Raw genomic sequence first — 27140 nt, forward strand, 5'->3', positions numbered from 1 at the left:
GTGTCAGGAAGCAATGGTGAGGGATTTGGCCTCATTTTGCGAGAACCGGAGATAAGACATTTTCTATGGGTGTCATCCATTGTTTTCACAGTCTATTGTTCTTCAGGAGGTGTTGATTTGGCCATCACTATATGCTCGAGCCACTTCAACTGGCTTTTCTGGATATGGAGGAGCAGCGGCTCTATGTTCCATCATCTTATATGGGTCTTGAGTTCATGTAACCCTTGTGCTATCCTAGGCACTTTAACATTGGGAGTTGGGTCATCTAGACCCACTAGACAGTGCGCTGAACCTTTTTTCTTTAAGGATTTGTGATCTTCGCTGGTGTCCATGGATGACATGAAATCTTTCCACCTTTATCCACCTTTGTCATGGTAGGGAGAACACGTCAAAGTAAGGGTGGGGTCATCTAAGATAGCACAAGGGCTAAAGAGAGTTTGTAAAAGACTACTAGAGCAGGGCTGCTCTGGGTCATTGTCTCAGAAGTTATTAGTGGTGCACTCTGGGAGAAAAAGCAGCACATGAACTAATGGTGGCTCTGCTTGGAAGAGGAATTTTTATTTTTGAAACATGTACCATAAATCCAAGTTCCAGTTCGGATGTTTCACAAATAATTAGATTTTTTATGAATTAAAGCACTTCACTGATGCAAAAAATGTTTACTCCACAAAAACAGTACCAATAAATACCCCAAAACATAGACACATACATAAAGAACAATATTTATTAATTATTTTTTCATTGCTTCACCTTTTTTAATCTTCAGAAAAAAATGCTTATTATCACTCAAGACTTGTGCTTTTTTTTCTTTATCTGTTACAAGCAATTACGAGAAATTTCACACTTTCAAAAAATACTAGACATTTTAAAAACATGAAATAAACATTTCAGCTTTAGTTGGTGTGACCTTCAAATGCATTCGCTCTCTGGGATTAAAAAATCTTTATTCGCACGCTTGCTTTTAAAATCACCCAATTTTTAAAAATTATATTAATGTTTTCCATTTGTGGAAGGGCACAAAAAAGTAGTCTTTCTTAATTTTCTTTGAAGCTCTTTAATTTTGCACATTAATATATAGGAGGATGAATTTCCATTAAAACAATCCCAGAAGGATCCATGAAGGATGATGTTAACTTTTGCTTTCTATATTTAGGGTTTTACAATCTTATTTTAATTCGGGGATTGTTGTTTGTGAGCCTCCTCCCCTATTTTACGCACTCTACCTGCTAATCTTTATAAACTCGTTTTTTTCTCAGCGTATGTTGCGACAACATTACTGAACTTGCACACATGAAGCCACAGAACACAATAGCAGCACCGATGAATGTGTAATATTCCTCAGTTTTTGTTATTTTTTTCACATTGTAAAGCTCTGCACCGCACAGTATCTTAGTGAAAGGCTTTTTTCTGGTGAAGGCCAAAGCCTGCATTTTATTTCACTTTTTTTCAGAACTGGAGCTTCTCTGTTTGATTATACCAGCTGGCTCCTGTAAGCAGCAGTTCTGTACTGAGGCATGTACTGTGAGGACAAGTCACAAATCAATGGCACAAAAAAGTCTTTTCCGTTCAGACTTGCATCTTTGGCGGGTTGCTCTTTTCGTTTCTCCTCCTCCTCTCTTTGCACTTCTTCTGCGCTCTCCTCATCTTCGTCAGGATAACCTATTTGTAGATAACAAAGGGTCTGTTCTCGCCTCTGCTCCATGACGGCCTCGTGCTCGGAGATCTCTGAAAGTTCCCCCTCTGAGGCGTAGGAGCAGAAGCGCCTCTGGTCATCCATCTCTGCACTGTGACAGCTGTCCAGCTCCCAAAGGCCAGTGGGAGAAGATTCTGAAATTTCTGAATTGTTTGCAGAAAAGTTGCCTTCATCACTGGAGTTGCTGCCGCTGCCGTCTTTGTCTGGGTTACCAGGCTGCTTTTCCTGCTTCAGACAAGGGAGCAGCAATTTGGCATATCTCACTGAAGACGAAGTGGAACTATCAACTGGTACTATGGGATCCGCCTGATTTGCCTCATCTAAACTTTGACTTGAAGGAGCTGAAGCATCCAAACAAGACCTTTCAAATGGAGGAGCAAGGCAGGCAGATGAAGAAGTGACGGAGTCATCATTCAGAGACATTAGCTGGGTTTCCATAAATGCCCTCTTCTCCACTTTCTCCATAATGATGACTTTGGAGATGATGTTGTCAGAGGGCAGCAGGGGACATATCTGCAGACCTTCTGCAGGTTGAAACAGGTCAAAGGTGTCCACCTGGATAGACAAAAAATGCCTTTGATTAGGTTGCCTATGACTAAAAAACAAGCCAAACCAAACAGAAGATTCTGAGCAGCCAACACTTCTGTAAACTTGATGGTCTGAGTTAAAATGAGTACTTCCTGTAATGATAGTAGTAGATAGTTCCAAATCTAATGCCCATCATTGCTTAAAGAAGGGCTGTGACACGCAAACTATTTTAAAAGGCCAAATAAGAAGAAATTGTCTCAATCATTTGTGCTTTCTTTTGCAGAATTACCTTTTGGAAGTCTATTCCTTTCGCCCAGGAGCATTTCTTTGGGTTGGGAACCAGATTTCTTTTTATTCTAAAAAAGAAAAGCAGCACTTTTCAAAATGAACCAACCACTGAAATCACACATATATTTTTCCTTATTCCCTTTTAAGTTAGTCTACTGATATAAAGCCACAGTTTAACTAAAATAAGTTGAAATAAATGATCTAAATGAATCCTGTTACAATCTTACCTATGTTTTTCAAATTTACATCTAATTTAGGAAAGTCAAAATCCAAGAGATGTCTGAAAAAAATAACTTTTTCTGCCTTGAAAATGCACATGACTGACCTCCTCTTAGCGAAACATAAAATGCAATTACACCCTGGTGACCTGTTAAATGTCAAACCTTTCATTTGCCACTGTTAATGTCTCTGAGTGCTGAATTACTTTGAACCTCGGAGATTGCACTCATTTATCAATGCTTACAGGTGTCTGCCTCGAAGATTAATCTGCTTTACACAACGGCCAGAAATTAGCAAATAAAAAAGATGACAAATTGCAGGTCAAGCAGATAAAAGAATTGTTCTTACTGATTTTGTGTGAGAACCAGGGTGAGAAGCAGGATGCAAAGAAAGGAGATGGACATTATGATCATGTAGGCTGCAGGGTTTCTTTTAGCAGCTGTAACACATTTGAAAAAAATGTCAGATATTTATTAACATTTTTAAGGTTTAATTCTAAAATGGAAGAAAAAAAATTTAAAGACTTGGCATACCTATTATATACATCGGCTCCCCTTCCATGTCAGCAAACACAGGGTACAAGTGGAAGCTGTAGTCTTCAGAGCGAGAAAAACTACCTGAAATCCACCAGAGAAGCTCCAGTTTAACCGAGATCACCTGTTCAGACCAGCTGAACTGAGAAACAATAAAAGTACTTCTGAAAATAAGTAAAGCCAGATTGTACCTTTTATATAGACAACGTGGTTACTGTAAGGCAGTCTGGCCCACTTAAGTCCACTCAAGCCAGAGGACTCCGACCACTGGACCACCATGAACAGAGGCACAATGCCGTCATTCAACAGGCTCCAGGACAGAGACACATGGGTGCTGTTCAACACCAATGCATGGACAGAATGCACAGCTTTACCTGCAAAGCAGAAACATAATATGATAGATTTTTATTTCTCATTATGTTCACCTGCCTTTGCTAATGTCAGCCTCCCCTGCTGTAGAAATAATGACCATGGATAAAGCCACAAGTGCTGAACTTCCTGCTTCTGGCTTGAATCGGAATTTTTAACAGTGACGTTCTCAATTAATGAAGCTGCGTCATTGTTACACAACACTACCTTATATTTGTCATACACACTGGTGTGTTTTTGTTGTACGTCTGCTAAAGACACATAAATGAAAAACAGCATTTTCTAGAAAAACAAATAACAAGAAATGTTCAGTTTTTGAATCATTATTCCCAGAATAATGCAGAACATGAATTTTGTGTAATTTGATGTCAGTAAAGTTATGAGTCTGGCTCCCTTTCTACCCCGAGCTTTGAAAAGCTGCATAATGGAAATGTTTTGTGTCTCCAATGATAGATGTTTTCTGGATTTTCTGTGTGCATTAGAGCAGCAACAAGTAAGTGGTGTTATGATTATCCAAAACTGCTGTGATAAAAATATTGCAGTGAAAATGAAAAGAATATTAATTTAGTCTGGTCTTCATCGGAGACGGATAAAATAACTTTTCTGCTGTTAAATGTTTTTTTTCAATCATCTTTAATAAACAATCTGTCACTTTCTCATGCTGGAAGACGATCTATGTAAAGAAAAGATTAAGATTAAAATTGCATATCTGACAAATTCTTAATTTAAATAATTGTTAATCAGGAGCGGACAAAAAAAATGATGCTGTAAAAAGCTGGTAGATGTGACGTAAAAGCAGGAGAGCATGTAAACAGATGGATGTTGGGAAGGGGGGACAGGCTTACTACACGAAAACAGTCCCAACCACAAGTAACCCTTGTGCTAGGCACTTTAACATCCTAGACACTTAAATGTCCCACTTTAAGTGGGATATTGAGAAGCAGCAAATGTTGCAGAATAAACTTGAACTGTCACGAGTTTCTTTTGAGTTTCCTTAGATCCCTTCTCACTCACGTCTTGACGTTTTCCCCAGCGTCATGTTTTTATTGTTGGTGGAGTTCCCTAGACTGTTGTAGGCTTCCACAGTAACAGTCTGAGGCTCCTGGTTCCACTCAAAGCTGTAGGAGGAGCCCAGGTTGATCTGTTTTCTCACCACAGATCTATTCGACGCCTCGTGCTGGACAATGAAGCCATCCACGCAGTAAGAGTTCCATGTACCTGGGAAGTGCTGCCAAACAAACCCAAGTGGTTCAAACAGTGTTTCCAACTTAAAACTAAATCAATCTGCATTATTTTTAGCAGGTTTTGCGTTTGTACCTCAAAAAGCAAAGTGATGTTGGACTTGTTTATGTGTTGATTATCTTGACGAATTCTCCAGAAATCAGGACCCCGTTCTGGAGCTGAAGAGGAGTCAGATCACCAAATGTTAGAACGGTAGCAGTTTTTCCTCACTAAGGTTTTTATGTGTGCCGTAATTACCAGAAGCAAAAGGGTCACAAATGATAATTTCAATTGAGATATTATTTTAACCAAGATATTGTACATAAACTTCTGTGTTGTGTTAAGCTAGGTTCACACCGCCCTCAGCAATGCGCGTTCAAGCCGCCACTTCCAATAAAAATGTAAACGCAGGTAAATGCACACTTTCACATTCAGTACTCTCACTATGCAAGGTTTTAAAACCACTTGTGGGCTCTACGCATAAAACCCATGGTCATTAAACACAACGCACATTGCCAGTTAAACCAGGTCAAACTTTTACCAATCGGGGATTTGGTGATGAAATATGGTTTTTGGTTTATCTAGTGAACCCAGACACGGCGAAGAGCCTGACAACTTTGGCAATTGTTTAGATAAACCAGGGCCACATGATGGTAATCCATATCTACCATTGGATGCTAGCAATGAACTGAACCGTTTCCATCCCCAAATCGCAAAATTTGCAACACTCTGACATTTTGTCAACTGTAGGTGGTGGATGTGCGCCAGTAAACAGACAAAATAAGAAGAAGAAGCCCCTCCCTGCTTGTCCAGTGTGAACACCATGTGCTAAACATTCAAGAACACACATCAAATGTGTATGTAGCTTTTGAAGTTCAGATCAGCTGCTCTACCTTTACTGTTGTTTGGCGTGGAGTAGATCAAGTCACTCCATTCACTCCAATAGCCTTTTCCTGCGATGTGCATGCAGCGCACTTGAACCACGTACGAACGGCACATCTCCGGTACCTGGACTGTCATAGGGGGAGGCTGCTTGCTCCTCTGGACCTGTGGAAAAGACAGGTTTATATTTGAGTTACTAAAGCAAACAGACTGCCCATTTGTTCCAGCTCCGGATTAATTTAACCCATGACACAAGAAAGAATTCCCTCTTATTTAAAATTATTTTTGGTGGTTCTTGTTAATTAGGCAGTGGGACTAATCATTGCTTTGTTCTGCAATCATTTCCATGTAAACACTTTTTTAAAGACAATGTGTTTGTTTCAAGCTCACCTTCCACTCCTCTTTCACAGTGGAAAGTGGGTGGTACTGCAGCTCATACTGGAGACCATCAATCGGCAGAGACGGAGGCTCCCATGTGACGCTGAGGACCCCACTCCTCAGGGTCACTGCCTTCACATTAGTGGGTGTGTATGGTTTTACTACAGGAGGGTCAAAATAGGCCCACTTTTATTTATGCAGTCTCTAAGAATTACTCCATATTTAGAGGCAAAATGAAGTTAAGATGTGCTCCGCATGCACGGCTCACCTTGACCTTTAGACGAAAGGTAGATGGGTTTGGAGCGAACGGAACCGGAATCAGTTCGCAATTCCAGCCACAGTTTGTAGCAGCCAAAACGCAGCGGCTTAAAGGTGCAGGTTCGTGGCTTGATGGAGTAACAAGCATCTACGATTTTTCCCACGTTATCACCAGCTTCCTCCTTCTCCTTCATCCTTTCACAGGACATGTGAGTCCACCTGCCAATAAACAGTCACAACTAAATGATGTGCTTACAGTTAGTCTCAAGCTGAAAAAAACTATTTACAACACCAGGCTTACTTATTAAATCATCAGCATGTAAATAAACTAAAGGGAACAAAAGGCTAAGTTAGTATCCTTTGAAGATATTGCTTTTTTTGTATTAACTTTTAAAAGATCAAGGCTGCTGTGGGCAAAATATGGCTTTCCTTACTATTCACCAGAGTGCAGGTTTTTTGTCAATCAAGAATAATTTATGAACAAACTTAAGAGTAACTTTTTTTTTCCCATTTAACATTAAGTTTGGTTTTACTGTGCCATTTCTTTTCTAAGTAAAAAACGTGAATTTCTCTGATTTTCAATCTTTAAACTAAATAACAAAAACTTTGTTAATTAATCCTCTTACTTTTCTTTTCATGTATATAGTCATGAAATAGAAGCAAAATGTATTTTTTAAAATAGAAATTAGATTTAGTTAGAGGATTATGTTGACGTTTTAAACAACGCAAATGTCCAAATTAGAAAAGGAATCTTATGTCCCTCTGCTCTGTTTTATTCCTTGTTTCCCATCATTCTCTCTGCTTAGCTTTGACGGTTTGTTGACTTCATTTTTTAATGAGCCTGGCTGACACCGACTTGACCTCTCAGACAAACTTTCCTCTGTCCAAGTGCAATTCCAGACAGAAGTGTGTAACACTTCCTGTTTTTCAACAACCTGAGTAGTCTGACTTAAACAACAACATGTATTTCTTCACACAGATGGAAAAGTTGTTGCTTTACTTGTGTTGAAGATTAAAGGATAACCATTGTGTGCTGTTCCAGCTACACTCCATAGTATCCATATTCCCGTTGGTTTCACATCTTATATCAAGGGAAGCCCCTGAAACACAAACAGAGAGAACTTATTGTCGCATGTGATCCCCTTCTTTCCTGCTTTTATTTACTAAATAAATAAAAAATTAGGCTTCTTTAATATGCTGATAATTGATTGTACCACCAAAACGTTTCAGTTTGTTCAATTTTAATCATATACAAATTTCTAAATATTTCACAAAAAAGTATTTTTCATAACAAAGTTCACCTTCTATGGAGATCTGGCTGTATGGGAGAGCTGCCTTTTGTGTGCACGTCAACAAGTCATACATCCGACTCTCTGAAGCACGCATTGTGATCTTGCTGACCTGGTTTTTCATAGAAATAAAACCAAAATTTAGATTTTTTTGATTACCAGAGTTTGTTTTTTTAGCTGCAGTGAGCTTTTCTTACTCTTCCGCTGACTGACTGACTGCTGTGAAGCAGCTGATGGAAGTTGAGCTTCCAGACGGCCTCACTGGCGTTCATGCTGCGATTGTTGAACAGACAATACACTGTCACGCTCTCCCCCGCCCGCGCCACCATCTTTTCAGGGATGTACGTCACGACTGCAGAGGGAAAATAACCGAAGAATGTTTTTCGTAAGGTTTCATTTTTTGTTTATGACAAGCATTTGTCATTTTATTTTGTGGGATGAAGGCATGTTTAAGAAAAGAAGATAAAAAGATGTCAGAGACCCTGAAAGAAAGATAATAATAAAATGGAGCGCCTATTCTTTCAAAGTTTTTTCACAGAATTGGAAAAATGTAATTTAACCTTTTTCGTTACAGTATTCTTCAGAAATGGAGGCAGACAAATATGAAAATGTAAAGACATTGCTGCTCTACTCTTTTTGACTTAATTGTAAATTAGGAAAAATGTCAAAACATGTAAGATTTTCACCTTTTCTGATCCTTTTCCTCAATAAACTCTCCAACTTACCTTCAATGTTTACTTAAGACTTAAAACGACTTATGATAATCCGCTTATTTAAGATAATGAAAGCTATAGCTCTTAGTGTAGCCTTCACCCATAAACATCCAAGCTTGGACTATTTTTAATATGCAAAACAAATTAAAAAAAAATTAGAGCCTTAGTTAGTATTTAGTATTTCTTGCTCTCTTTTATTAAAATTAAATGAGAGTTTTCAAAACTTTTCATTTTATTGTTTTTTTTTTGCAGGGTGACTTTTCTAAAAACACATTTACTCCTTGTATAAAATGTGAATGTTTAACAGCTTTAAATCTCTCTGCGTATCTATGTGTAGGTTAAAATGTTGTTAAAATAATTTTGAATTACTGGCTAAATTTTTAAAAAAAATGTCACTTTTCAAGACTCTTTAAGTTTTACACTTTAAGCACATATGAAGCAGATACTGTATATAAAGAAAGGTCATTTTTGTTACAGAACATCTTAGTAGAGACTGTTAGTCATCCAAAGTCTCAATAATTAATGATAAAATGGAAAGAGCTTGTGAATGATCTTTCTGCGTACTATAAAAGGAATGCAGTGGTTCTTACTGTACTGGTAAAATTTGTAAGGTGCACTCCATTCACTCCAAAGAGGAGGTTCGTCCAATCTGGAGCAGCGAACCTGGAAGGTGTACTCCTGTTCGGGCTGCAGATCCAACGACAGCCGAGGCTCTCCCGTGACGGACACCACCTGGACAGAAAAAGAGGGATGAGGTGAGCAAAAACAGCTGTGTTTGCAAAAGCAACTTGTTAAAGGTGAGTTTTTACTGTACCTGCCAGGCCAGGTCACTTTTGGTATTATATCGAACCTCGTATCTCAGCTGAGCTGCATCGAAGTGTGGTGGACTTTCCCACTGGACAAACAGCTCTGCTTCTATGGTCTGATAGTGGGTGACATTGACTGGAGGACTTGGTTTCACTGAGAAAAAATATATATACTATTAAACTCCCTGGTATAGTCAATGCTTTTGACAGAAACTCATGATGTTAATATAACTATTACTCTTCCATACTCAAGAATTCCTTTAATGTAATTCCTAATACTGCAGATAAAACAGTACAAACATTTCAGTTTCATACAGCTCTGGTTTTACTGTGTCACATTAACAGAACATTCAGTGTAGAGACTTAAAATCCTGTTGATGTAACTCAAACTTTGGATAGTTCAATTTTGGTCAGTTACGTTCATCTCTTAGTTTAAATTGATTTTGATTAAAAGATTGGATACTCAAGTGTTGAAATGTTGATTGACAAGTTTGATTTTATTTAACATAAAATCATGACATTGTGATTTTACAATTTGGAGCTGCATTGTTTGGGTTTCTGACAGTTTAAGGCACTCAAATAAAAAAGATTTCTTAGGTAAGGAGGAACATAATCTCTGTTGAGTCCAGATCAACATCATCTAAAGTTTTTATTTTAATTATAACAGTACTTTAAAATCTTAGATGCAGACCAACTTGTCTTGATGTGACATGTAGTTAGATCAGTGCATAAACTCAAAATTGTTCTGAACTCATCCCATTTGAAAAAAAAAAGGCAATTTCTGAAAGATTCGGAATTATTTCTGAACAAGGACCATATTTTACAGGAAAAAAATAGCAGTACTCTGTAAGACTGGTGTAAAAGCCTAAATGCTGTAGTCACAGAGCACCAAAGACCTGCAGTATCAAAGTAAACGACTGCAGTGAGTAGAACGTGGACCTCACTCCTATGCAGAAAATTCCCAGCTTCTCCAAGGGCACAAACACATTCAAAGCAGATGTGAGTATTCTTCTCACATCTGCCTGAGAGAGCTGAACAACATTCTCTAACCTCATCAGTCCAGACCGCTTTAAGGGAGAAACATCTGAAAGATCTTTCTGCTTTAAACACTGAGGGGTCCCATGTTATCATGCAAAGCCAAATCCCAAGCTGTGACCTTTGAAAGAGCATGAATGCTGGGAACGTACTTTTTTTTCTGTCTTTTACTGTAATGAACTTAAAAGAGTATGGCCACAAATGTTAAACACAAGTATGATAATTAATGCAAGCCTCTTTTTTAACCTAAATTTGTATCCCACAAAAAACAGATTAACATGCTAAATCTAATAGTTTGAATAATTCCTATCAAATAAAAAGACACTGCTGAACGGGTTGTCAACTAATTTATTCATAACATCATAATCTCTGCCTCCGCCGCAGCAAAGTGAGAAGCCAATTACGCACAGGGAACAGCAGATATCGGGAAAACAAGCCCAAGTTCCAGTATACCTCTACAGAACAGAAATTGGCAAGGTCATTTTACCAGCAGATTGATAAAATGGCCTTTAGCTTTCCAACAAACATAAAGGCGATAAATAGTTTTTAAAGTAGTATGCAAACTTTTAGAAAAACTCCAGAAACGTATTATTTACATGATATTACATTGCTTTTTCTGTTGTCTGTCATCTTTGCATTGTAGTTATCCTTTTTACTTGAGGAAGCAGTCATGTTGCAAGCTTTGAAATTGACTCATGAGCATGTTTCTTTAATTTTGTCATTTGATAAACTAAACAAGTAACAAGCTATGTTCGATTTTTAAGGTGTTTTTTAAAGCACATTTATTGATTATTTAATTTTTTTAGTTATTGCAGCTTTTTATTTTTTCTGTCCAAGTCCAGTGACACCCACAAGTCATGAATCGTTTAAAATCATCTGAAATAAGACGTTCACAGAAAACCCAACAAAACAAATATTGAATACTTTTGGTATTTTTTACCAGGTCTGGCAGGAATGATGAGCAAAACTGGTGGAGCCACAACACTGGAGAGATTGACGGTAACCGTGGTGACAAAGCTCGCTGCAGGGTGGAGGGGGAGTGAGCATGTAAAGGACTCCTCCGCTTCACAAACAACTGGATTACTATTCACCTCCGTGCCATCTTTATCAGGCCTGCAAAGGAATGATGGATAGCTTGAATAACTTCCTATAAGGTCTTATTTAAGAATGATTTAAGTTCATAACATAAAACAAGATATTCTATAGGGATCAGAAGATGTTTTTATTACATTCAAGAGAAAAAGCTTACATTTTTTGTAAAGTCATGCAGCTTGAAATAGCATAGTTGAATACTAGACAGAAATTAAAATAATCGTGAAAAACTAATTATTGCCCTGATGTCCCAAGAGTATTTAGATCCTAATCCACAGTAAAACAACAGAATAAAGCTCAAATTAATAGAAAGTAGCAGGTTCAAACTCACAGCTGCTGGAAGCTGAATGTCATTCCACCAGTGTCCAGTTTTCTAGAAGGCTGAAGGTAACAAGTCAGATTTTCCCACTTTTCATTGATTTGGCAGAGAATTTCCAGACAGTTGCCTGAGATGAAAGCACACTTCCATGTTAGTATGCTGAGTTTCGTTATAAAGGAGAAATCAAACCAACATCCTGTTCAGAGAAACATATGAAATAATTCAACAACCAATCAACTTCACAGCAGTTATCTGTTCTGCAAGCGGCAAATGGCGCTCAACCCTAGTATCAGCTATTTTTCATTGGTTGTTTTTTTATCAAAAATTAATGGTGTGGCAATAGAAGTGAACACCTCAGTTTTGACATATTTAGAATAAAAAATAAAATCCATATTTTGGAAATTTAAATGCATTCTGAAAAGTTGTAAAACAAAAACAAAAACTTTATTATGCTAAATTATGCTAAGTCATAAAATAGGCACTGACGTTTGATTCATACAGATGATAGAATGCTCAATGAAATTGTTCCGTGTTTCCTCAAACATTTTTTGACCATAGACATACATCATCAGCACATGGACTCTTACCTTCAGAGGGCTTTTGAGGCAGGGATTCCGGTGTCAACCTCCTGTATTTGCACCTGGGTAGGTGCCGAAGGCTGGATATTGTTCCATTCGTCTTTGATCTATTTGTGACACCTCTATCCTCACCAAGGTAAGCAGAAGGTGAGTCACAGCACAGTTCATCTTGCCATGGGAGGCCCAAAGGTCCCAAATGATTGGAGGCTCCGTCGGCCGGCTTCAAATACTGTGCACCTGTTCAAAGAGAGTAGGGAAACTTACTCATAAGTGTAAGTAAAGCTTTTCAACTTGACTTTTACTAAGATACCACTCTAATACTCATCCATGTAACTAATTGGTACCTAATTTGTGGACTGCTAGCATTGTCAAACGCTCAAAAAAAATAGGAGAAAAAATGTCAACAGAAAATTTTCCTGCTTTTTTTAAAAGTTGAAAAAGGGCAAGTAGAGGGGTATTTTGGAGCCCCTAGAGGGACATTGAGATGAATAAACTCTGTTGCCTGAAAATGATGTTACGTGAGTTTATTGAATTTTATTTTACCTTTGGACTCGCCTAAAAAGTCATTGCAGCTTTGCTTGCCCGCAAAAGTCTGCAGAAACTGCAAACCAAAATAAGAAAGTAAAAGTAATGCAACCAAAGAGCAAAATCCTCCAATGATTCCACAGGTTTTTATGAGACCCTCACATTTAAAACAATCAGTTCTAATATATTTCTGACACCAGAAAACAAGTCAAATGATTATCCAGAAAATGAAAAAAACCAAAACAAAAATATGTACATTATAACTACAAATGTTTGTAACCAAGTTACCTTAAAATCTAGGAGCTTATCAAATAAAGCATGATTAAAGTGTTGTGTGTGTGTGTTTGTGTGTGTGCATGTGTGTGTGTGTGTTTCATAAAGCTTTTGCAATAGATGTAGGCAAAGGTGAAAGAAAGCACATCTATTACAAGATGATCTGCAGCCGCTGTGGTGTTGGCGAACTCACCATGGGGAATCAGGAGAATCTGTATCAGGACTACTAGCATGGCTGCACGAACCCTGTCAAGAAGGATGACAGCAATAAGTACTCAGATAAACAAAAAAGACAAAGCAGAGTTTATTGACAATAATGTATGCAAGTACAGAAGACAGCAAAGCTAAATGAAAAACCAATAATCACAGAAAATTGTCAGCAGATTGAAGACTGCTGGGAAAGTACTCCACCTATCCCACACATATTGCAAATAACTCTAATCTAAAGGATCTAGGTGGAGCAGCTGCTGTCGTAGCTGGGGGTGGCAGAACTTTCACCAAAATTAACAAAGAAAAACTGTGGGAGTTTCAAGCATGATTAAGAAAACTGTTCCAGCTTTTCACCTGAAGTCATGACTCATCTGGCACAAACGCTGCCGTTACAAGGAGCCACATGTCTGTTTTTTACTTTTGTACTACCAACACACCATTGCTCAATATTAAACCCTGATTTTAATGAGCTACAGTCAGAAATATGTTAAAGCTTTCTATTAGAAAGGACATTTTAAGTTCAGCAAAGGAGAAAAGGTTTGCATGTCCTTTTTATGGCTGTCATTTGTTTGTTTAGGCCTTTTTAATGTTACACAAGTGATTCAATGAGTATAATTTTGTGTTGCTGGTCCACTGATCTGCTCATATTTGCAGTGTCCCTGAGTTCATGCACTACAGAACTTTGACTGAGGCAGATTGAACAAGTCTTGACTGGTCTTTGGATGGAGGAAACGTGCTGGAAAAAAAATTCCAGAGGTTACAGGAAGTGTCTGCATTTGATAACGATGCATTTCAGCTACATGCAAAAGCAGAATTTTTGGAGTTCCTAGTTTGAAAGTTTCACTGGAATTGCCCCCAAAAGTCTAAGGAGCTTTTCCAGCCCTCTCCTCAAAAAATAATTCATTTGGATCACACAGAAAACGGGGTGACACCTCGTAAAACGGTTTATTGGCACCGGAAACACCTGAGCTAGAATGACTTTCCAGCGTCAACAGTCCCACATGAAATTATTTATACCCCTGGCATGTTTTAAATATGTTAAAACGTAAATTAAGGCTGATAATTTTTTTCTTGTAACGAAGCCTTGACTCATTGTCTCATAATCTTCTGTCTTTTCCTAATAAAAGAAATTTTTTAGTTATATAAAAGTAAATATGTCTAAATTAACTAGGAATAAGAAAACTTTCAAGTAGCACTGTGTTAGTAAGTATTTTGCAACTATTTTTGGGGAATAAAATATACCGTAAATCAGTATTGATTATAATACCAACCTAGCAATCTCAGAGCTTGACTGCTCCTGTGTGCCAAGTTATCATTTGAGTGTAGGTGTTTAGCTCTGAGTTATGCCTTCAAAACACAAACAAGATTTGGATGAACCCCCAAAAAAGTCATTTTGTAAGTAAGAAGGATAAACTAAGAAGTGAGAATACATTAAGGCCACCCGTAACAGTATAGATAAAGAAATGGCATCAAAAACATGAAACAAAATTCCAATAAATCGTTTTTTAGGAGGTTTAATGCCCCTTTTCTGCTAGCACCGGACACTTTTACTTAATGGTTAAAACACTCCACAGTTTGTTTAATTCCAGTCTCACAGCAGGAACCACAGACTATGAGGAATCACTTACACGCCACAACTTATTTACTATCTGTTTCCTTCAGTATCAAGTTTCTAGTTTAAACACAGAGTAAGTGCTGCAGCCAGATATGTACAGGTATTGATATATCCCACACAAACAATTGTGCATTAAAGTAAACACAGGCACTAAAACACTTAGAGCTCTGCGATCATAGAGTCGTAGCAATCATCTGGACCAATCTGTCAGCTTGAAGCTAACGTCCTCAAGAGTTTGTGTTTATGACGTCTCCGTGTTACTTTTCCACACGAATGATGCTCCACTGTGAATAACAACAAGACACTTAAATATTTCATCAGTTAACCCACAGCTATTTTCAGAGTCCAAATAATGCAGACAATAAATTCATTTAACAGTAGGTTATGTTCTCATGTAAAATACACTCGTGTGCAGCATTTAGTGCTCGCCATGTCCAAAACAAAGCCTGCTGACGGCCTCTGGCAGCATCTGAGGCTCTGAAAGGTGATCACTAGGGGTGTGTATCTTCCCTCCGACACGATTCGATACGCATCTCCATATGGTCAATGAATCAATGCATAAAATTCAAATAACTTTGAGGTAATAGGATAGAATCCAAGGTTTTTACCTAAATGGATAAAATCTAGATATTTAATTCATTTAGCATTTAAAACAATAAATGAAAATGCCTTTTAACGGAGAAATTATTTGTTTCTTACTGGCACTTTTTATTTTAAACATTCAAACCTGGAATTTTGGGTCCTAGGCTGTTTTGCAGTTAAAAAGTTCATAATTTTCATTTATTTAGATATTATTTTCAGTGCTGTAAAAAAAAGGCTATCAAATGTTTAGTGTAGACATCATACACCCCTCACTGTGGTTCCCATTCAGCTTATTGTAATTGACCTGACTTGGTAAAAGCAAGCTTGTGATTAGACGTCTTTTTGTTTGCATCACATATATTTAAAAATGCAAAAACAGAGTACAACAGGAAGAGAAACTAACAAAATTAGCCAGAGACTGATTTTCCTGATTAATCTAATAACTGTTTACCAAAATAATGTTTGTATCTTCAGTTTTTGAACTGAAACTGCTGTTACCTTTCACTTTTAGATCAGTTTTTCAACATGCATCTGTGTCTTTTACATCCCTTGGGAAGAAACCTGATCAGAGCGGTCCAGACAAGACTTTCTTAACCACAACAACAAAAAAGTTAATGATGTATACTTATTTACTGCTTTCCTACTAAGAAGACCCAAAGTGTTTTAGAGTCACACACCACTGGATGTTGTGCAATGGAAACCTGTTCATTGGGGTGATGAATCACACCTCAGTGCTTCACAGGCTGATGGGAGAGTCTAGGTTAGGGAAAATATCTGCTTAACCGGCATGGACTTTCAGGGCTTGGGCTTGTTTTCTTAGCAAAATGTGAACCTAAGGTAGCAGCATGAAAGCATATTGTGTTTTCATATTTGTAAAAACAATTAAGGAGGATTTGTTTTTGTAATCCAGCACCACTGTTGCACAGCAACGTGTATAAAGAGTGTGGGCTTATATACTCCCACGTCATGTCACCCTCCAGGATTTTAACAACAATGAGCCTGGAAGTGTAGCCGGAGTCTACTCTTCCACTTTCGGCTTCTCCCATCAGGGGTCGCCACAGCAAACAAGTCGCATGGTAAATTTGGCAATGTTTTACGCCGGATGCCCTTCCTGACGCAACCTTCTCTAACCTGGCTTGGAACCGGCGGAGGTAGAGAAGGGAACAGGGAGCAGCCTGGAGTCGAACCCGGGTTTCACGGACGGAAGGCGCCGCAAACCAGCACGAGCTAAACTGGCTCCCATAAGAGGAGTCTACTACTCCTCCTAAATCAACAACCTTCCAAAAATGGGCAATTGGGTGGGACAAAGAAAAGCTTGTTGGGTCCACGCATTGGTCCACCCACCTGTCAATCATGGGGGTGTAACGATACATGTAGTTGAACTGAACCAATTCGGTATGGCAGTTTCCCTTCGGTTCACTTCTGTACCGTTTTTTTCTTTTTTTCCCCGCATATGCATTGTATCGACCCACCTGCTTTGTCACTCACATTGGGGAAACGAGAGCCGAACTGCCAGTTAACTAAGCTGCGTTGACTATCATAGCCTCATACTCAATGCGCCCTAAAACAGTCTCAGATAGAGAGTAGACAGAGAAATAGATTGCTCCATCTCTTTTCCAGTATTATACCCTATTTAGTAAGAACACTGACGAAGAGTGTAACAACATTAACCTCACTTTTCTTCATTAGCTCTCTCAGTGATGGTGAAGAATTCAACACACAAGACTTCACACTTCCCATGAGTCTTAGTGGCTATAGGCAGGGCTAACCCACAGTATTACTGTAACTTTGCGCCGAGGCGGAAGTAATGTTAGCCGTGAGTTCCCTCCGAGATGCTATTAGGTGATGGACAGTAAGCATATCAATATATGGCTAATGTAGACGCGAGGCCAGAGATGAGGAACCCCCATCTCCTTACGCCCTCCTGTGTGGGAACCCTTTGGCTTTATTGTCAGCATCCATAAAGGGCAAAGACAATTGGACAAGTCGAATGCTGTGTGTTGACATTGTTTCACAAGGATAGCGTATGCCACAGTGACAAATCTAATCTGTTAATGAACTTAAAACGGCATTACCCGACTGTAACAATCAAGTCTACAAGAAATAAAATGTGCAAGTTAAAAGGTTTTTTTCCGGGCCAATGTCAAGTATCCAAAGTTTTTGGTTTCTGGCGGCTAATAGTTTTTCTTATTTTAGTAAGCAGACCACCTACATAGGTCAATTTTATTTAGTGTTATGTAAAACCAATAAATGCATTCTATAAGTAATTTTTTTCTGCCTTAGTTTTTGTACCGAAAAAATACAGACAGACAGACAGGCAGGCAGACAGACAGACAGACAGACAGACAGACAGACAGATTTGTTAAACAGCACTACTCAACCGAAATGTACTGAACAGAACCCTATAAAATTCTGAATCGAACCGAATTGAGATATTAGCGTATTATTACACCCCTAGTAGGGTTGGGCGATGTCCCCTAAATTGGCAGTTGACGATGTTTGCTGTCAACCATCGGGATGGACGATATCGTCGGGGGCTATTTTTAATTTTTCGTTCTAATATAATTGCTACTCGTTATTTTACTTTATTACTTTATTTATTTTATTTCCCAACTAATGACTCATCCGCGATGATCCAGTATATACGGAGGGAAGTGACTTTAACAAAAAAAGTAACAAACAAAATAACCGTAACATTATTATTTAGAAGATCGTCTCGTATATTACCGAGCTGACATGTCAATGTATATAGCCGCTTGGCGGAACTTATATCCTCTTTCGGTTTTTCAAACCCTACTGCGCATGTGCGAATGATTTATTCCGACCGAAAGTGCGACCCATGTGAACGTTTGTTATATTCTGAAAACATTTTTCTGGGCCCATGTGCACGGTTGGATTCTAATCCGACCATTGATCCCATCAAGATATTTTGTACATGTAACCGCGGCTTATGGTGTCGACTCGAAACGTGGCGGGGGCGTGGCATCACGATGGTGTCTCTCCATCGTGATGTCACTCACCCATCACGATGGACGATGGTATTGTCCATCGGCACAACCCTAACCCCTAGTCAATCAACATCATGGCACAAAGGATGCACTTATTTGTGCCATGAACAGAAACTAAAGCACTGTTAATCGAAAGACTTTTTACAAACATGCTGTACGTGAGTTTTTAGACAGTTTTTTTCTGAAACCTCTCTCTAGTGGTCAATCGAGAAAACTGAAACAGTTTGCAAAATCCTGGTTGGCTTCATATTCTGAGCAGAATATGGCAGTTTGCTAAAAAATTATTGAATAAATTCCGTGTAGTGGAGCTTGACTGCACCATAGAGACAATGAGTCAAACCTGCTAAACACTATTCAGATAAACTCTCCTTAACCCTTGTGCTATCCTATGGGGTCAAGATGACCATTGACGTGTTCTCCCTACCTTGACAAAGGTGGATAAAGGTGGAGAGGATTTCATGTAATCCATGAACACCAGTGAAGATCACAAATCATTGAAAAAAAAGGGTTCAGCGCACTGTCTAGTGGGTCTAGATGACCTAACTCCCAATGTTAAAGTGCCCAGGATAGCACAAAGTTTATGGGTCACAAACAAGTCTGCAGCATCATTGCCTCCTTTTTTCTTAATGCTAAACAATAAACAGTCTTTGTATTTGCTCTAAAAAACTCCAGAATTTGAAATACCTTCCAAGAAAAAGGAGTGCTATACCTGCAAGAAGGAGACCAACTCCTTAATAAATAACATTAGAGTCACTGTTGAAACAGTAAATCTGTTCTTACAACCTGTTTATTTAAACATAAATCTAAAAGTTTGTAATATAATCTGTCATCAAAACAGACAAAATCCCCTTGTTTGGAAAATGTTTTCAGTTTATTAAAACCCAAAACACTGCTAAATAAAAATCCAAATTTGCATAAATAACTGTTTGATCTGTGGTTCCAAGACACATCAATAACCATCTACAAACACATCAGGATCTGTGCAATCTATGTAATGAATAAAATTCACACAGCGATGCAAATATGAGAGAATATTTAACACAGACATGAAAATTCCTCACTGATTTGCAAGGCTGCCCACGCTGAACCAATCTTCTCATCTGGATGTTTGTCACAGCAAAAAAATAAAGAACAAATTAAAAATAATTTCAATAAGGTGATTTATCACTATAATTATGACTTCACTGTAAGAAAAAAAATCAAAACAACAGTGAAGTAAGGAAACAAATAAATAAATACACATTATAATATGTATTTGTATTTATAAAAGGAGAATTATTCAAAGAAGCCTTATACTTTAGAAAATGATCTGTGTGTTTCATTAGGGTGATTCACCCCCTGTCACCTTCAGGCTCAACACGATGCTGTCACCTAAAAGCAGCAGCACTTTTAACACGTCTCAAATTCACTTTGTTTAATAAAAGAAATTCAAAAATATTTCAAATTCCTTCCATTAAAATTCTAAGCGCTCGGGAGAAAAAGAACGTATGTGACACGTGATCAAAAAACAGAAAAAGAGAAGTGTTGAGATTACATTATAACCGGTTAGAAGATAAAAAATGACCCAATCTGAGAACGTTTGACCTGTAAGGAGACAGATGTGGAAGAGTGATCCTCCATCTGTTTGGACAAAAGAGCGACAGAAGCGGGTGGATGGAACAGGCGGACTTCTTACATCCTTGGAGAACTTCGCGGGGTTTCCTCGAGTCCAGATCATCCAGGAGAGTTGAGTCTTCTGAAGATGATGAAGGTTTTCCTGTGAGTGAGAATGGAGAAAAACGGAGCTCCCGTAGTTGAAGGAAGTGAGGAGACAGAGGAGCGCCTCTGTTCTTACACGCTCACAGCCCGCGGTGAGGCGTTCAAGGACATCTCCGAAAATTATGTTAGCACTTGTGGACATGCAGGAAGTGTGATCACAGGTTCATTCATAAGGAAGGTTGAAATGTGTTTCACGATGTGTTGGATGTAAACACAGGTATATTCAAGTTTCAAACTTCCGCATTTAAAACTCTCATGTTCATGCAAAGCTAAGAAAGCTTTTAAGTCAGTTTTTTGGGATCTACATACAAAAAAAAGCCATTGAAGATGTGTTCAAAGTTGAACCAGTTGATCTTTGGCTAAACAGGGACAATATTTTGCATCAAGGCTCTTCCTACTGTATGTGGTAGACATGCGCTAGTATCAAGAAGTGACAGACCAGCGCAAACACCATTTTGCAAAACTCACATTTCAGAATGCGATTTTGGCGCACTCAAAAACGCGCGTCACATCCCTGGTGTGAGTATAGCAATATACTCACTGATGACATGAACGCCACACTGCATCTCCTGGATACATTTTTGTTGTTTTTTTCTTGTGTCAGTTACTTGCTCTGATTTAAACCAATATGTCATGCACGCAGGTAAATAAGACTTCTATAAAGGATTACTAACAAGCATAGGTAAAAGATGCCAACATGAAGACCACTATCTGGCTCACACATAGGATCTAGCTGCCTGCTTCCTGTGAATTTGTGTTCCCTTCCTTGGGGAAATTCTTCTGACTCCCACAGAATTGCGCAACTTGCAGTGAACCTCTGTGTATTTGCCTACAAACACTAGGGTATTTACATGAAGACCACTGGAAGCTGGACGTTGCATTTCCAAAATCAGGTGTTTGTTTAAAGTTATTGCACTATCCCATATCATTCTGATAATTCATCAGTTGGTGTCCTAAGGTGTAAACCCTAATTAACTTGGTTCACAGTCCCACATGGGATTATACTCTTTGTTTTTACTGTGTGTTGTCATTTAATAGAAGGTTGTCTGTTTACAAGTTTCAAAACTTATTGTAGTTTTTTTTTTAGAACAGATTAGTTTGATTTCAATCTCAGTCCTGGGGGTTTGCTGCCTCGTCTCAGTTTGCATGTGGGAGCCACAGAGAAATAATAGCTGCAGTCACCATCAAACTTTATGACGTAGAAACGGTGCGTCATCGCGTGGATGCATGAAACGGCCTCTGCAGTAATGAGGAGATTGATTTGTTGATGATATCAGTTTGCGTCACAATGGTGCTTCATCCCTTCAGCTTCTAAAGCCACAGATCTTTACTGAGATGGATTTGGCTCGTTATTCTTCGTAAGCCTGGCATCCCTGCACTGATGAGTGCTGCAGTGGCTGCTGGAGAGTAAAGGGATCTGGTTTTCCACACATCCAGACTAGGGATGCAGAGAAAAAAAAGCAAAATCCTCTCATTTGTAAAGAAAAAGACAAAACCAGGTAGTTAATGTCTGCTGAAATATGGTAACGTGTTATAGCTTCAATTACAATGAAAAACAAAAGAAAACAGTCACAGATGATATATCTATGTCTATGATAAACCTCCTAAAAGAAAACCAAAGAAAATGGTGTAATTTCATTTTTTTTAGCCATATAAAGACAACAAATACTTTCTAGGGGGATGAGAACACATTTTATGGAAAATAAAATGAACATTCTTAGAAAAAAAATCTTTGTTAGTGTAATGCACACAATTTCCACAAGTCTGACTGTTAGATTTATCTTTTATGCTTTTAGTATGACAGCAATTCAGTCAATTTGTGTCACGTTTAACTTAAAGGACAGATTTAAGTTAGTTGTCTTGGAAAAAGTCAAACCTTTTATCCGTGATGATGTTGTTGTTTCAATCAGAATTGGTGTGTTGGAGCGGTTCCTCAGAGCGACATGAAGCATGTGACGTCATTTCCGGGTGAGCTATTCCCAGTGCTAGTTGTGTGACTGTTGTGTGACTGCTGTCCTCTTGTTTGGCATTAGCCTTACTACTATTGCTTACTCTAAGGGTTATCTGGGTTAATATTCACATCTAGTACCTTTTATTAGCGAATTCACCACTGTTAAACCGCTTGCTGTTCACTTTTCTCATTTTGCTAAATAAACCACTTCTCTTTACTTAAACACCGCTAGCCTTAGCTTAGAACCTAGTATGGCCACCACCACTCCTTCCGCCTCTCCTCCTCTCTCCTGCCCCATGTGCCATATGTTTAGTGATGATCCTGCCTCCTTTAGTGAAGATAGCGGTAGGTGTGTTAAGTGTAGTCTTGTGTTAGACTTGGAGGCCAGGCTGGAGCAGTTAGAAGCGCGGCTCCGCACAGTGGAAGCTAAGCCGGCTAGCCAGGTCGTTACTCGTAGCGCGGGCCGCGCTACCAGGGCTAATTTAGTTAGCACCCCAGCGCCCTCCCAACAGCCGGGAGACAGTCAGGGGTTTGTACCGGTTGGGAGGAAACATAGTGCTAAACGCAAAAACTTAGAGCACCCGAGACTCCACGTTAGTAATAGGTTCTCCCCCCTCAGCGACACACCCGCTGAACACTCAACTCTGGTTATAGGCTCTTCTGAAGTTAGAAACGTGGAGCTCCCAGCGGCTACAGTCAGGTGTTATCCGGGGGCCAGAGTTGGTGACATCGAGGGGAACCTTAGGATGTTAGCTCAGAATAAGTCCAGGTTCCGTCGAGTCGTGATTCACGCAGGCGGTAATGATGCCCGACGGAGACAGTCAGAGGTGGTTAAGTTAAACGTAGCTTCGGTGTGTAAACTGGCTAAGACGATGTCCGACACTGTAATTTTCTCTGGTCCCCTGCCGAACTTAGTCAATGATGAAATGTACAGCCGCTTTTCATCATTTAACCGCTGGCTTTCTAGATGGTGCCCAGAAAACGGCGTTGGTTTTGTGGATAACTGGAGCGCGTTTTGGGGGAAGCCCGGTCTCATGCGGAGAGACGGCGTCCATCCCACCCGGGACGGTGCCGCTCTTCTTTCTAGAAACATTTCTGCTAGCCTTAGTCTGTTAACCTGACAATCCAGAGACGAGACCCGGGCGCAGAGCAGCAGTGTAAAACGCTCCTCTGAGCCTCCCTTAGGGTCAGTGCCGGTGCAAAACCCATGCAGGGAAAGTCAAGCAGGTCCTAGCTTTAGCTTATGTGCTGAAAGACAAATGAAAGGAGCGCGTCATAGAAACCTTAAAGTGACAGACAGCAGTTCTCACAAGCAGAATTATGATGTCATTAAATGCGGTTTATTAAACATTCGATCCATTTCCTCCAAGTCCCTCTTAGTCAACGAGTTAATTACTGATAACAACCTCAGTCTTCTAGCCTTAACAGAAACTTGGCTCCATCAGGATGACTATGTTAGATTGAATGAAGCAACCCCCCCCACTTATGCTAACTATCAGAAATCCAGGATTTCAGGGAAAGGAGGTGGTTTGGCAGTAATATCACAGTCTAGCTTACTTCTCAGCCTTAAAGTTAAAAATGCTTATAATTCATTTGAAAGCATCATATTGTCTTTAAGTCACCCAAACAGGAAAACTCGAAAACCTGTTTTACTCATAATTATTTATCGCCCCCCCGGCCCATATTCAGAATTTTTAACTGAGTTTTCCGACTTCCTATCGACTATTGTCTTAGATTCTGATCAAATTATAATATTAGGGGATTTTAATATTCATGTTGATGACCCCAGTGACTGCCTAGGAACGGCTTTTGCAGCTTTATTAGATGATGTTGGTTTCACCCAAAGTGTGAATGAACCCACTCACTGTCATAAGCACACCCTGGATCTTGTTCTAACCCATGGTATAGAGATCAGCCAGCTGAGTGTCCTTCCTCTTAACCCCATCATTTCTGATCACTTTATGATTACCTTCCAGCTTACACTGGAACATCCTTCTGCCCCAGTGAATAAGAAACAGCTTAGAAGAACCTTAACTGACCGTTCTGTGTCTGAGTTTAAACACACAGTTCAGCCAGTACTTAGTGATATTCTGAGAAAATACTCTGAGACCAGCTCCCATAGTATCAGTCCTAGTATAAATGACCACTTTGTTAATGATGCCTTACAAGCCCTCAGGAGTACACTCGATGTTGTTGCCCCCTTGAAACCTAAGTTCGTCGGACAAAACCGAGTAGCACCGTGGTTTAACGCTGAAACTCGTTCTCTTAAACGAGAAACCCGTAAGTTGGAAAGAGAATGGCGCCGCTCTGGTTCAGAGCAGTCTCTGGATATCTGGAAACATAGCCTATTAAATTATAAAAAAGCTCTGCGTAGAGCTAGAAGCCAGTACTATTCAACCTTAATATCAGAGAATGGAAACAATCCAAGATTTCTTTTTAGCACTATAGCTAAATTAACTCGCAGTCAGAGCTCAGTAGAACCACATGTTCCTGTTTCTCTCAGCTCTGATGATTTTCTTACATTTTTCGATAGTAAAATCTCAAATATTAGACATAAGTTAAATCAAGTTATTCCTACTATCAGCCCAGAACAGGCTGAAGCGGTAGAAATGGAGGCATCCATAGAAACCTCTGTAACATTAGACTGCTTCACTGCTGTGGATCAAGCGGAAATAACATCAATTATTACGTCCTCCAAATCCTCAACGTGTCTGTTAGACCCAATTCCCACTAGACTTTTTAAAGAAACTTTTCCCCTAATTAATGATCCCATATTAACAATGATAAATGCCTCTCTGGAAACGGGTTACGTGCCACAGTCTTTTAAATATGCAGTTGTTAAACCTCTTCTGAAAAAGCCCAGTTTGGATCCTAGCATCTTGGCCAACTATAGACCGATATCAAACCTGCCCTTTATTTCTAAAATCCTAGAAAGAGTTGTAGTTAAGCAGCTTTACTGCCACCTACAGGACAACAGCCACTTTGAAGACTTTCAGTCGGGGTTTAGACCCCACCACAGTACGGAAACTGCACTAGTTAGAGTCTCTAATGACTTGTTATTGGCCTCAGAAAAGGGACTACTTTCTATTCTGGTCCTGTTGGACCTCAGTGCAGCCTTTGACACTATCGACCACGGTATTTTACTCCATAGATTAGAGCAGGACATAGGGATCAGAGGATCTGCTCTCCAGTGGTTTAAATCCTATCTGTCTGATAGGTATCAGTTCGTTAATGTAAATGGCCATTCCTCTCAGTGCACTCGAGTCAACTATGGAGTCCCACAGGGCTCAGTCTTGGGACCGATCCTGTTTACGCTTTATATGCTACCCCTAGGAAACATAATCAGGAAACACAGCATTAATTTTCATTGTTATGCCGACGATACGCAGTTGTATTTATCCATGAAGCCTGACCAGAATGACCAGATAGAGAAACTCAACGCCTGCATCAGTGACATCAAGACCTGGATGACAATTAATTACCTCCTCTTGAACCCAGAAAAAACTGAGGTCATTATACTTGGTCCTAAAAACCTTAGAGATGCTCTGTCTGCTCAGATAGTCTCCCTGGATGGCATAAGTATAGCCCCCAATTCCACAGTTAGAAACGTTGGGGTTTTACTTGACCAGGATTTATCATTTAAGGCTCACATATCTCAGGCATGTAGAACTGCCTTTTTTCACCTGCGGAATATTGCTAAGATCAGAAATATACTTTCTAAGAGTGATGCTGAAAAACTCATCCATGCATTTGTTACGTCGAGGCTGGATTACTGTAACTCCTTGTTAGCAGCGTGTCCTAAGAGTTCCTTAAGAAGTCTCCAGCTTGTTCAGAACGCAGCAGCTAGATTGTTAGCAGGAACTAGCAGAAGAGATCACATCACTCCTGTGTTAGTTTCGCTCCATTGGCTCCCAGTTGATTCTAGAATTAAGTTCAAGATCCTCCTGTTAACCTATAAGGCCTTACATGGAATGGCCCCGTCCTATATTAAGGACCTCATAGTCCCTTACCAACCAATCAGAACACTTCGCTCGCAAAATGCAGGACTGCTTGTGGTTCCTAGAATTAGTAAAAGTACGGTTGGAGGTAGAGCGTTTAGTCACCAAGCCCCTGTCTTATGGAATAAACTCCCAGCTCATGTAAGAGAGGCCGACTCAGTTTCTACATTCAAAGCTAGACTGAAAACATTCCTCTTTGGACAGGCTTATTGTCAGATTGGTTAGTATTCAGAGATTATTTAACTTAATGTTAGTTTGTTTAAATTAAACTTAATAATAACTATTTCTTTTAAAAGGCTGCTAGAAGTTGAAGCTGGGGTAACTATGGTGCACTGGGGTTCTGTCCTCTTTCCTTTTTTACTTCTACCCTTCCTCTCCTCTATTCTTGATCATAATTTATCATTTAGTTCTCCATGCCTCTGTTTGGTGCAGTGCGATTCATGTATTGTCCCTCTTTTCCTCTCCCCTCCTGGGGAGTGGGAGTGCTTCCAGACTCCAGTTGGCTCATCCGTGCTCCAGTTCCTGACCGTTTACCTCGCCTTTGCTCCTGCTCCTACACCTGGCTGTGGATCCTGCCTCTGGCTCATCTCTGGCTCGTCTCTGCTCTGTACCTGACCGAGTACCTCGTCTCTGCTCCTGCTCCTACACCTGGCTGTGGTTCCTGTCTCCGGCTCGACTCGCGCCTTTGACTGTCCCCACAACCACGGCTGGATGAAGCTCGTCTGCTGGACTTTTATATATGTAGTTGTAGATTTAGATAAGTTAATTCTTCTCTAAGATTTCTGGTAAATCGCCTGTCCGTCCTGGGGGAGGATCCCTCCTTCATGTGGGCACCCCTGAGGTTTCTTCGTTTTTTCCGGAATCCGGTTTTTTTGGGAGTTTTTCCTTACAGCGAAGGGGGGTCTAAGGGCAGGGATGCCAGTATAGCTTAGTCAGTTTGTTAGTTCATTTTAGTATTTTTCTATTGAACTCTTTGTATTCGTGATCCTTCTGATTTCATGTTTTACTTCGAAGCCCAT

The 27140-nt window shown here is 39.5% G+C and overlaps 1 protein-coding gene across 3 annotated transcripts in view; it reads right to left on the bottom strand.

Annotated features, from left to right (window-relative positions):
* Window positions 1–537: 537 nt before the first annotated feature.
* lepr (leptin receptor) overlaps window positions 538–27140 on the bottom strand; it is a 34459-nt gene continuing 7856 nt past the window's right edge. Inside the window, exons 1-20 of one of the 3 annotated variants that reach the window (XM_078945403.1) lie at window positions 19979–20231; window positions 13193–13245; window positions 12211–12438; window positions 11636–11750; window positions 11153–11325; window positions 9186–9331; window positions 8962–9103; window positions 7856–8010; window positions 7671–7770; window positions 7370–7469; window positions 6380–6588; window positions 6124–6272; window positions 5745–5898; window positions 4948–5030; window positions 4645–4858; window positions 3453–3635; window positions 3262–3345; window positions 3077–3167; window positions 2511–2577; window positions 538–2248 (exon numbers count right to left, since the gene is read on the bottom strand). In XM_078945403.1, the coding sequence (XP_078801529.1) occupies window positions 1472–2248; window positions 2511–2577; window positions 3077–3167; window positions 3262–3345; window positions 3453–3635; window positions 4645–4858; window positions 4948–5030; window positions 5745–5898; window positions 6124–6272; window positions 6380–6588; window positions 7370–7469; window positions 7671–7770; window positions 7856–8010; window positions 8962–9103; window positions 9186–9331; window positions 11153–11325; window positions 11636–11750; window positions 12211–12438; window positions 13193–13245; window positions 19979–20034 (3279 nt within the window). In that variant the 5' untranslated portion in view covers window positions 20035–20231 and the 3' untranslated portion in view covers window positions 538–1471. Of the gene's footprint in view, window positions 2249–2510; window positions 2578–3076; window positions 3168–3261; window positions 3346–3452; window positions 3636–4644; window positions 4859–4947; window positions 5031–5744; window positions 5899–6123; window positions 6273–6379; window positions 6589–7369; window positions 7470–7670; window positions 7771–7855; window positions 8011–8961; window positions 9104–9185; window positions 9332–11152; window positions 11326–11635; window positions 11751–12210; window positions 12439–13192; window positions 13246–19978; window positions 20269–27140 lie in introns of those variants that run through there. The other 2 variants (NM_001160443.1, XM_011474108.4) reach the window with 2 other exon arrangements.

Source organism: Oryzias latipes, chromosome 4 (assembly GCF_053564925.1).
Source record: "Oryzias latipes strain Hd-rR chromosome 4, Olatipes_Hd-rR_3.1".
Classification (NCBI taxonomy): domain Eukaryota; kingdom Metazoa; phylum Chordata; class Actinopteri; order Beloniformes; family Adrianichthyidae; genus Oryzias; species Oryzias latipes.